The sequence below is a fragment of the Syzygium oleosum genome, unplaced genomic scaffold, assembly GCF_021117445.2.
Source record: "Syzygium oleosum isolate NSW1041296 unplaced genomic scaffold, Sole_v2.1 Sole_v2.02, whole genome shotgun sequence".
Lineage (NCBI taxonomy): Eukaryota > Viridiplantae > Streptophyta > Magnoliopsida > Myrtales > Myrtaceae > Syzygium > Syzygium oleosum.
The window spans coordinates 11,820,435-11,831,965 of record NW_026607486.1 but is presented as its reverse complement, the minus strand read 5'-3'; the positions used below and the strand labels follow the sequence as shown (position 1 = coordinate 11,831,965).

The following is an 11,531-nucleotide window of genomic DNA, read 5'->3' as shown; positions in this document are numbered from 1 at the left end:
AAAAGGAAGGGGCAGAACGGGGAGATCGCGTTGATTCCCGGCCCAATTGGCGGCCCATTCATTTAGTAACGAAAGGGACTTGGCACAATTATTCCAAGAGCTTTTTTTTTTCTTTTGGCACATTTATATTCCGACCAAACGAAAGGAAAAAGTTATGCCAAGGAGAACCGTTAGAAAACTGCGTACATAGACGTTAGATTGCAAACAATGTTGATGTGGCACCCGCTCCCATGTGGCTTAAGTGAAATAAAAATGACGTTGTTTTGACTGAAAAATTACTGAGGGTAAATGTATCACATAGATACAAGTTTTGGATTTTTTATGTGACAAAAAAAAAATTCTACGGCAAATATGTCACAGTTGGCATAATATAAAGTTTTTTACGTCACAAAAAAAAGTTCAAACTAAATGTGTTACAATAAATATATTTTGGTTTTTTTTTGTTGCTTTTTCCCATAAAATTAGGAACATGGGATCCTAAAAGACGAGCTTGTCGAGATTTATTAGCTTTAGTCCATCACCTGGCTTTTCTTCTTAATCCAAATATTAAAAATCGAAATTATTTTGGCGATACTTCGAAATTTTCTTCCTTTATGCATGGGCGTTAGCGATTGCTCCTCTATCTTTTTTTAATCCCCAAATGATCTCGAGTGAAGAACCCCACCTCGAGGTTATTAGTGTGACGTTCCCTTCGTTATTGTCTTTGACTAAGCACAAGCGGAAGCAATTAATTCCGGATAATCACAAGCTAAACAAACAACGGGGTTATGACAAGCATCATGAGCACACATTGTATTAGTTTGTAACATCTGATTATTAAACACATTCGAAAACGTGTATAAACAATTCCAAACATAATAACAGCTGGAAATCGGGAAAAACATAACGGGCAAGACACATTATTGCAATTTTACTTAAACATATTTTACAAGCCCTTTTTCCACGAGCCGTCCATGCATAAATCATATCACAAGTGAAGGCCGAGATTAATCCTAGCTCCTCTACGTCATCCTCCATCTTACGGACCTGAAAAGAGGAAAAACAACTTAATGAGTAAATTCACTAATACTTGTGCAGGATGATGTCTCGCCGTTCTACTAACGCATAAAAATATTTTTACCACCTTATGTCGATGGCAAATTAATAGCAAAGACTTTGACCTTGCCCTTACCCTTGTTATGTTCACATGGAAACTCACATTTATCTGGTCACATAAATTCGGCTTATCAATAAGCACACATACCAGCACACATATAGACTTTATTTATCACATACCAGCACACATATAAGATTCATGTATCGTCATCCTGGCTCAACCGAGGCATCTCGGCTTAACCGAGACATCTAACTTCATGCTAGGCATCCTGACTCAACCAAGGCATTCCGGCTCAACCGAGGCATCCCGGGGCTAGCTCACCCGAGGTATCCGGGCTCAACCAAGGCATCCGGGCTCAACTAGGGCATCCCGGCACTAGTTTACCGAGGCAACCGGGCTCAACCCAGGCATCCTAGCTTAACTAGGGCATCCCGGCGCTAGTTTACCGAGGCATCGCCGCCAACGCTATGTGATGAGGGTCTTCTTTTTTCATTTAGTGATCACACATCATGAGTTACACAAGCCTGTTTATTATCTTGATTTCATTAGTTCATGCAAGCAATCAAGCCAAAAGGCGTGCCGTGCTTGTGTAATCATGATCTCTAGAATATTTGTCTAATATGCGGGTCGCGGTTGAGGGCACGTGGTTCGATCCGCCATGCCGAGCGCCGACTCGGAGCCGAACTTGGCCTAGATCTATACATCCCAATGTAAATCCGCACCAAGCCGAACTCGTCCCATAACGCCACAATATGAGTATGAGACCATACGACACCCCGTTTCGTGACTGGTACGTGCCTTGACTTACGATTATGAAGCAAAACAAGAAGCATTCATGCGAACATCGAGCATCACAAATATGGTCACTACTCGAGCCAAACTCACAACACCACGTCCTATTCTCTTGTAAATCAACAAGCATGGATGAGAACATCAAGCATGGATGAGAACATCAAGCATGATAGCAAGCGATGTGTGCAACATCGAGACAAATAACAACACGCAAGTCTCAACAAAGGCTCGGTGAGAACTCAAGCCAACAATGCATCATAACTTCCTATCCCGAGATTAGGGAATCCATTTACATGCCGCGTTCCAACCACGTAACACACCGCCCTATTCAAGTGTTAGGGAATTCACTCACCTATAAGCTCAAGAAAACGTCTACGGCGGTCGGCGGCGGCCAACAGCGAGAGAGAGATGATTGGCGTGATGGTGAGAGAGAGAGAGTGAGTGTCACGCCCCGAACCCTAACGGGCTCGCGACACCCTTTCGATGGCCGTATTGATCGCGACGTCCCAGGACGCGTCGCCAACCCAAACGAAACACGCGAAGACAAACGCAAGCGAAAGCGAAAACTAAACATCTCAGACAATAAACAATGACAACAGGGTAGTACTTGAAGAAAATCAATAAACCCATATCATTAGCTTGAGACCGTAAAATTCGTACAATAGGTTTCTAGGGTTAGCATCCACCTTCATCATCAAAAAGGAATAGGTGATAGGGTAGGCTAGCTATCTACACAAAAAGGGTTTTACCAAAAAGGACTTCTAGGCCGAGCACCTAAACACCCCTACGGTGTCCAATCTGAATCGGACCTTGAAGGCTCTGACTCCGTGTCTGAGTCGATCTCGATTGGCTCCTCCTCGTGCTCGGACACCATAGGCTCCTCCTTAGGCTCGGACTCGGGATCTGGTTCTTCTAGTTCTTCCTCGATCTCGGGCTCCATGGGCTCCTCCTTGGGCTCGGGCTCGGACTCCTCAAACTCCTCTTCAAGCTCGAGGTCTACGAGGGCCACAGGTTCGGGCTCCAGTTCAGGACTAGGGTTTACCGGGGCATGTCCGGCGTCCAAAACCTCACCATCGGGGGCAAGGACAGCTGAGGGATCCCACTCGCCTCCCCCATTAAACGAGACATCAAAATGCCGAAGGGGTCCATAGACTCTGTACAAATCCCGATAACAGTATGCCCGGTATGTATTGGGTTGCAACTCCGATTTACCCACATCTACCCACACCACCGTGGTATGCTTAACATAGGCCTCCCCGTTCCCTACGGAGTACTCCACCGCCGAGTGCTCAATATGCCTCAGGATCCCAAAACGTTCAGGCAGATCACTCATGGTCGGGGTTGGGGGTCTAAAATGATTTGTATTACAGCAATGAGAATAAATCTCAATAAACAGACAACCTATACCCCACCTAGGCCAATGCGTACCCAGACGAGTCTAACATGCGATTTAACAGCCAACACATTCAATTCCACACAAACATACTTACCTTGCCTTAAATCAAGTGTCAACCTTGCATATTAGCTAAATCACCATAATGCGATAATTACTCAAAAACGTAATATAAACACTCAAGCACCATAATCACGTATGTTCACCCAATTCAATCAAACACAATTCGCATGCGTGGCCGAGCAACTTTCCACGACCCGCGTCAACACGCCTCAGGTCAGTCCTCCGATCGATCCGAGCTCCGTCCTTCACTGGACATTCCACACTTTCTCACGACCCGCGTAAACACGTCTCAGGTCAGCCCTCCGATCGATCCGGGCTCCGTCCCTCACTGGATATTTCACACTTTCTCACAACCCGCGTAACCACGCCTTAGGTCATTTCTTACCTTTCTAGCCACACCCGGGTAACCACGCCTCAAGTTGGCAGCCCTTCGATCAATCTGGGCTCAGTCCCGCGTAACCACGCCTTAGGACATTTCTTTCGACCCGCGTAACCACGCCTCAGATCATTTTTTGCCTTTTTAGCCACACTCGCGTAACCACGCCTCAGGTTGGTAGCCCTCCGATCAATCCTGGCTCAGTCCCGCGTAACCATGCCTCAGGACATTCCTCATGCACATACACCACATCACAATTTGCCATTCTCACACGTCGTACAAATCCAATTCGAATCACAAACTCATCACACTAGCCCACCAATCCGACACTCAAATCGGCCCAATCAAATGTCAATTTCATCCACAAACGCCACGACAATCCAATCATCGCACCCACATAAATCAGCCACTAATTATGCCACATAATCATCACAATTTAATCTATCAATTAACCACATTCACATATTGATCCTAATCCAAGCTTAGCCACTAAACCGGTACTAATCACATCCTAAACAAGTCTAAATAATACCCAAAGTACTAGGTAAGGTTTAGGGAGTCGCTTACCTAAATTTGGCTCGGGAAAAACCGGCACGGGCCCAAAATGGCTTGGGTGAATAGTAACGGCTCGGCGCGGGCGAGGGCACAGCAGGCACAGTGGCCGGCCATGGGCGGGGCAACGGCCTGGGCGGACGGGCGACGGCTGGGCGACTCGGCCGCAGGCTGGACAGCGGCCTGGGCTGTCTGGCCACGGGCTGGGCGGGCGACTGGGCGTGGGCAACGGACTCGACCACAGCCGGGCACTCGGCTGGGAAAGCGTGCTGGGCGAGCTAGCCTGGCTGGCCAACGAGCTGGCTGGCCGATTGGCTGGGCGACACGGCGGCGGCTACGAGCTCGGCGACGAGCTTGGCCAGAACAGATAGGGTGAAGCAGAGGTAGCCGCGTCGTCGCCGGAGCAGCAGGGGCGACGGCGGCTTGGGGGGAGAAAGCTGGGGCGGTGGTGGCGAGCCGAGGGGAGGGGCGACGGCATCTGGGATGGCGGCAAGCGGCGGCGAGCTGAGCTAGGTGGGGGCGAGCTCGGCCCGGTGAGCTGCGGGCAGCGAGCTGGGCTCGCGGCGGCGACGGGTGGGCGGCGGCGCAGGACAGACGGCGCGACTGCTGGGCAAGCGGTGACGTGAGGCGGACGGCCGGCGGCAGTCGGGCGCGGCAAGTGGCCGGGCTGGGGATTGGTCGAGCAGGAAGCGGGAGCAGCGGCAAGGGGAGGAGGAAGAAGAAGAGAGAAAGAAAGAAAGAAGGAAAAGAAGAAAAGGAGGAGAGAGGGAGAGGAGTGGACGTTGCATGGGGAAGGAGGAGAACGGACATGCGCAATGGGGAGGGGACGCGGCAGAGAGAGGAGAGAGAGAGAGAGAGAGAGAGAGAGAGAGAGAGAGAGAGAGAGAGAGAAGGGGGAACAAAAGTCAACGCATTCAAGTGCGATCCGACGGTCCTCGTTCAAACCTGAAAACGATCCAACGGTCCACGAAAATCCTAATTAATAAATTAGGAAAAGGCCAAAAGATATTAATTAAAACACATTACGAAAGAGGTCTGCTAGTCCAAATTCGCATCCGGTCAAAATTTCACTTTTCACTTATCCCGGGCAATATTGACGCTGGCCACAATAATATCGACACCATCCAATTAAATTCGTCACGAAACTCCGAGAAATTCGACACCAAATTTCGGGCTCTAAATAACGGCCAAATTCGATCAAGTGCGATTTTAGCAAAATCTCAAATTTAAAAATAACCCATGAGTGATCAGTTCCGGGCGAGATTTTATTATAAGCGCACTGACGAAATACATATTTTATAAATCCCAAAAATGGGTCGAAATTCGGAATTTCATAGTGAGAGATGAGAGGAAGAAGAGGTGATGTGTGGAAACTAAGGGGGGAACCAAGCCTATTTATAGGCAAATCACTAACTTATTCACCAAGTTTAAGAGTCAAAGCTTGCTCCATAAGTTTTTGACTTTCTAGACTCTTCCAAATTAAAACTTGCTCCCCAAGCTTTGACCACTTGCTCACCAAGCTTTGCCAACTTGCTCAATAAGCTTGGACCAACTTGCTCACCAAGTTTTGACTTTCTAGAATCCTCCTTTTTGTCTCTCAGCTCCTTCTCTGTTTCCCCCTTCGTATGACCTCCAATCAAAGCTTATAATATCTCATTTGAAAGCTCAGAATGAGCACATTAAATCACCAGAAGACATCATGTCGAGATTCAAACGTTCTCATATAGGAAATGATGAATCTTTGAAATCTAATAAAACCGGCAGTTTTTGCACTATTCTAGAAATCGAGCTTAAAAATATAGTAAATGAACTCCGAAAATTCTAAAATTTGAATATGTCATAAAAAAGACCTTAACAAACATTTTCCATGAAGAACACGAAATCTGAATCTTTCTATAAACACAACTTTTAATAGCTCAAAGACAGACTAAAATCGGTTTGCCGGAACAGAATCTTTGTTTCTCAAAGTAAGCTCTTTTCAGAATCCAAATCATCTCCAAAAATTCCAAAATTTATATATGTTATAGAGAAAGAAATTCTCAACAATTTTTGTGAGGGAAGTTTGTTCAAATTCAGCCCATAAAAGTTTGTAGAAAATCGAGAAAGTGTGAACATCACCGAAATACCCATTCTGGACAGTTTTACACGGTCCAAAATTAGGCTATCATACTACTCATATCAAGTTCAAAAATTCTGAAATTAAAGTATGTAAAACTTCAAGATGTTTGAAGAAACTTTTAAGAAGGAAGTGTTTGGAAATTCGGATCACAAAAGTCTCCACAAAAATAATAAAATGAAAGGGGTACAGAGGATCCGAATTTGGGTTTTCCAGAACAGGAGTAAAATTGGCTCCGATTGGAAAACCACCAAACTTAAACCATAGTCATTTCCCAGAGACTGAAATTGAGGATGTTACAAAAGGCAGCTGCTTGAAATATATAGAAAATCAAAATTGAGTCAATTAAACCATATTGAAAATTCTTACATCATTTAAGACTCCATTTAGAAAATGGATAATTTAAAAAACATTTTCCTTAACAGTGATCATTTGTATTATTTGATATTTAGATAATAAAAAATATTAACATTATCAATAACAATTTATGTCTAAATATTTTCGTGGACGACGGAAATATTTTTTGTTCATTCATTTTTCTTAGCGATACAAGCAATCATTTTTTGGAAAATATTTTCTAAATCATTCATATTCAGTGAAACAATTTTTCGCAAATTAATTTTCTTTATTTTCACACATTTGATTTGCCGAAAATGATCAATTAATACGGGCATTTAGAATGAAGATTTAGGATGTGTTTGTTTTGGGGAAATTTCGTGATAAAAGAAAATGAGCTCCGAGAAATCATTCTCTAGAAAAAAAAAGGTTTTCTCCTCTTTAGATTAGGAAATTCGTTTTCCTAACTTGAAACATGATATCACTAACATGTATTTAAGTTAAACTCGCAAAAAAATCGTTCCTTTATTTCGCTGGTTTCAAGCCCAGTTGGAAATCGTTCGGTTCCACAACCTACAATATGAAATGCTACGGACCCGAAACTGGGCCATAAGACCTGTAGAGTTCCCTCTCAGACTTTCATTCCCGTTCCTGTAGTGTACCCTTTTGTTTGCTAGCCCTTGGCCCATTCCTTGATCTACGATGGGGGCCATGTTGTATATTACGATGTCAGGGCGATGGAACAGCTTTCAAATGCTAGAGTAGCTAAAAAAAAAGAGCTGACTTCGCTTTATAACATCACCTGCCTGCCCACCACTTTGCCCCTTGGGCCCATCTCAATTTTGATTCAGGTAAGTGTTACGTCACATTTTATAAGAAAGTTAGTAAAGAAAGAAAGAATGCCTAATTCGTTTATGGCTACCGCTGTTGGTGTGGCTTTTGATCAATGGTGTTGGGTCACAATCCTATATTGGTGATAAGGATATAACGTAGCTTGAGTAGTAAAGTCTTGAACCGAAATGGTCCGAATAAATTAGATGATAAAAAATAATAAGAATTTTTAGGCTGCATAGCTCACTTTCTTGGGATTGTAGTTCAAAATGGTTATTTCGTATCCCATTTTTCTTTTCATATGATTTTACTTACTACTCTAACCATTGTGGGAACCCCTTGCCAAAGATCCTTCTCTTTCTCTATGAAGATAGACCAATCGGATCTGTGCTTCTGCGTGAGGGGTCATGAGATTTCCCGATTACTATAAAGATATCGGATAGAAAGATAAAGTTTTCATTTAAAATCTCATGAAAAATCCTTTTCGCTCCCCTTAGCCCTATGCCCCGTTCGACTTAATCCCTTGTAATTCTATCCATTGCCACCTTTCAAAGTGCGTATTGTGGTATTTGCTCAGCAATAAAATTCCCTTTTGCTCCATATTCTCCGTGACAGCAAAGCAAAATAAGTCATAAATTAAAAAAAAATTACTATTTATGTCCCTTTGCGGATAAGATGTAAAATGAAAATTCACTACTCATATTTAATGTAAGATTCACTATATAATTTATAGTTTTATCTCGATAAACAACGTAGAGAGAGAGAGAGAGATAACAAGCAACTGTACTAGTATCCAACAGTCATTATGTTGTTATTCAGAAGAACTCTTCTTTGTAGTGTAATGAACAAACACAATTGTTCTTGTGAACATCAGTCTAATGGTTGTCAAACCAGTTCTGTGCCTGGAGATAGTTGATGAGTTTGCTGTCCACTTGGAAGGCCTTTGTGAGGACGTCGACATTGATCGGCGGCTTTGACCCGAAGACTGAATTCGCAATTGTTATGAGTCCCGGGTTCTGGCTGCTCAAGAAAGCAAAGGCCAGTGCATTAGTTTGTCCAATGTTCAGCTGGAAGTGAATGAGGCCTTGCGGAAACACGAAAACATCTCCTTTGGTCAGGACTTTGGAAAATAGAGTGTTGTTCAATTGGTTGGATGTGACGAAACCGACAACAAGCGTGCCCTCGACGACCGCAAGCATCTCCGTTCCGCGAGGATGGATGTGTGGGGGGTTTAGACCATACGGAGCAAAGTCGAGGCGTGCCATGGCGATGCCGAGAGTGTTGAGTCCCGGGAATTGGTCGACGAAAGCAGTCGTGACTTTGGATCCGAGCGGATTCGATGTGTTCCCGGGATATCTGAACTTTGTGAAGGAGAAATCATCTGCTGTGGCGAGCTTCGGGTCCTTGCAGAACATCCCATTCACAAACACCGCAGAGTTGGGGTTATCCACAGCGACACAGAAGTCCTGAAGAGGACTTGGGTCAGAGGCAAAGGCACAGGAGGATGCCATAGCCAAGAAGACAAATATTTGAAAGAACTTCATCATGGAAAAATTTCTGAGCTTGGTTTAGTCTGTATCGGTAATTCTGCTTCGTTGAGAATTGTTGTGAAATGCTCCATGCGTAGCAAATCTACATATAGGAGTCATTCATTTGACTCAGTCCCAGTCAATTGGCCTGCAGGAAGCAGGCGAAGCCGGGAACGCTGCCAAGTCCACGACAATTGTTTATTCTTCCGTGTTGCTGGGGAATCATTGTAAAACTAAACGCGTTCTCATTGAGAACTAGTCATTCCATCTTCGACGAGAAGGATTCCCACTTTGCTTTTCATCTTTTTATATTCTCGGATTTTCTAGTCTATAATAAATGCATAGGGCTATTTCAAATTTAGATGCTATGTTCGAATTTTTAGAAAACGGGTAATCAGACCTAGAAAACTGAGGGAACGGATGATTTATGGATATTCCTTTAATGCGAACACCCTGCATGTTTGTATAAGAAAGTAAACATAATATCTATAGGAAGTGATTTAGTGTTTTCCAGGTGGAGGATGGAGATGCATGTGAACACATTGGTTCCTACACCATTTTTAATGGACATATTGATTTGATCAAACGATGCCCTTAGAGAAGAATTGGCCCTCGCTCTATCCAGCCGAGCCAGAATCAGCACAGGACATTAAAACAGTAAAGAACGAAACCGAAGGTTTAAAGATGATTGAAGAAGTCCATTTCTATGTCGGATAACAAGCGTTTTCTTATATGGGAAAGCGGATGGACCAAAGTAAGAGGCCTTTTGAGTTTTGGAACAATTCATCTCTGGGAATAAGATATTAACAAGCACATAGGAGACCTGGTATAGGTCTGGCCGTGTTGCTTATCACAGAAAATTTAATACTGGGTCAACACCACCATCTTCTATAAAAAAGGATCACTTCTCCATGCAAGACATCCCGCTCCTATCTCAAGCAAACAGAAGAAGAGAAGATATCGAAGCCTCAACTCTCCGGGGCACAACCCCAATGAAGTTTCTTCCAACTAGCCTTCTCATCTTGGCTCTGGCAACAGCCACCGCTTTCGCCTACGACCCGAGTCCTCTTCAGGACTTTTGTGTGGCCATCAATGACCCAAAAGGTAGGGCCTCTGCCATAGAGTCATCACTCGTATATTTCCGTTCTAATGATCCTAAAGGAATTGCTCCAAAAAGAGCTTCTGCCTGGATAAGCTAAATAACACGAATTCCCTTTCTTATGCAGTATTTGTGAATGGAAAGTTTTGCAAGGACCCAAAACAAGTCACAGCAGATGATTTCCTCTTCAAGGGGTTCAGATACCAGGGGAATACTGCGAACCCGCTCGGATCGAAAGTCACGCTCGCTTTTGTGGACCAATTTCCTGGACTCAACACTCTCGGCATTTCCATGGCCCGTATCGACTTCGCTCCGGGTGGCCTGAATCCTCCCCACACTCACCCTCGTGGGTCCGAGGTTCTGGTCGTCACTGAGGGCACGCTGCTCGTCGGCTTCGTCACCTCCAACCAATTAAACAACACTCTCTTCACCAAAGTCTTGTACAAAGGGGATGTGTTTGCGTTCCCAATTGGTCTCATCCACTTCCAGCTGAACATTGGAAAGACCCCCGCACTGGCATTTGCTGCTCTGAGCAGCCAGAACCCCGGAGTCATTACCGTCGCTAATGCGGTGTTCGGATCGAAGCCGCTCATATCGGCCGATGTTCTCACCAAGGCCTTCCAAGTGGACAAGAAGGTTGTTGACTACCTCCAGGCGCAGTTTTGGTACGACAATTAAGCGGATACATTGATCTCCAAGACATCGGATTACCCCTATATTCTCCATACATGATTGCTTAGACCGACAATTGCTCCCCAATAATAGAAGTGCTCTTTATGTAACTGATGGTGATTCTTTGAGTAACAAAAATATTCTTTGTGATTGATATGAACCAGACTCGCTTAGGTTATTGCGAGTTTGATTTCTTCTCATACTTCCCACAGATTCTGCGGTTGCACTTTCTCCCAAAGAACTATTTATTTCTCATGTTTTGTGTTGGAGTTTGTGTTGGATATTAGAATGTGGGATTATCCGTTGTCTCCATTTGCATGGATTGTGATACAGCTGCGAGCAATTAACGTCCAATCTCTTTCCGTTTTGTCTAGATTTGTCACTATTATGCCACTGAGGTGATTCCGATGGTTTTCCATTAATAACCGTAATGCATTCAAATTCAAATCTTATGGATAGGCGGGGGGTGAGCAATTTTCGAAACTATAATACTCTCTCGGTGTACTAAAAGTTTCTTACTAAATGACATGGTGGCATGCGCCAGGCCATCAAGGACGTCTAGAGTCACTAATCAAAATTAAAGACAGCAGAAAAAGAAAAGGAAAGCGTAAACAAAAACAACAACCAAAGAAATTTTAGTTTATATTTCGGTATCTTTGCTTTCCGATATGGCAAC

The 11,531-nt window shown here is 44.1% G+C and overlaps 2 protein-coding genes across 2 annotated transcripts; one reads left to right on the top strand and one right to left on the bottom strand.

The window, feature by feature from the left end:
• Positions 1-8,323: 8,323 nt before the first annotated feature.
• Positions 8,324-9,144, bottom strand: LOC115681556 (germin-like protein subfamily 1 member 17). Its single transcript, XM_030605527.2, has one exon. The coding sequence runs from the start codon at positions 9,100-9,102 to the stop codon at positions 8,431-8,433; it is 672 nt and encodes a 223-aa protein (XP_030461387.1). The 5' UTR covers positions 9,103-9,144; the 3' UTR covers positions 8,324-8,430.
• Positions 9,145-10,025: 881 nt separating this feature from the next.
• Positions 10,026-10,924, top strand: LOC115681480 (germin-like protein subfamily 1 member 7). Its single transcript, XM_030605438.2, has 2 exons — positions 10,026-10,188; positions 10,311-10,924. The coding sequence occupies exons 1-2, from the start codon at positions 10,077-10,079 to the stop codon at positions 10,859-10,861; spliced, it is 663 nt and encodes a 220-aa protein (XP_030461298.1). The 5' UTR covers positions 10,026-10,076; the 3' UTR covers positions 10,862-10,924.
• The last annotated feature ends 607 nt before the right edge of the window (positions 10,925-11,531 follow it).

Bases quoted from the DNA above. Each gene is read 5' to 3' on its own strand.
- LOC115681480 (XM_030605438.2), top strand. From the start codon at position 10,077: ATGAAGTTTCTTCCAACTAGCCTTCTCATCTTGGCTCTGGCAACAGCC. The intron at 10,189-10,310 runs GTAGGGCCTCTG...TTTCTTATGCAG, and splicing joins GGCCATCAATGACCCAAAAG to TATTTGTGAATGGAAAGTTT.
- LOC115681556 (XM_030605527.2), bottom strand. From the start codon at position 9,102: ATGATGAAGTTCTTTCAAATATTTGTCTTCTTGGCTATGGCATCCTCC.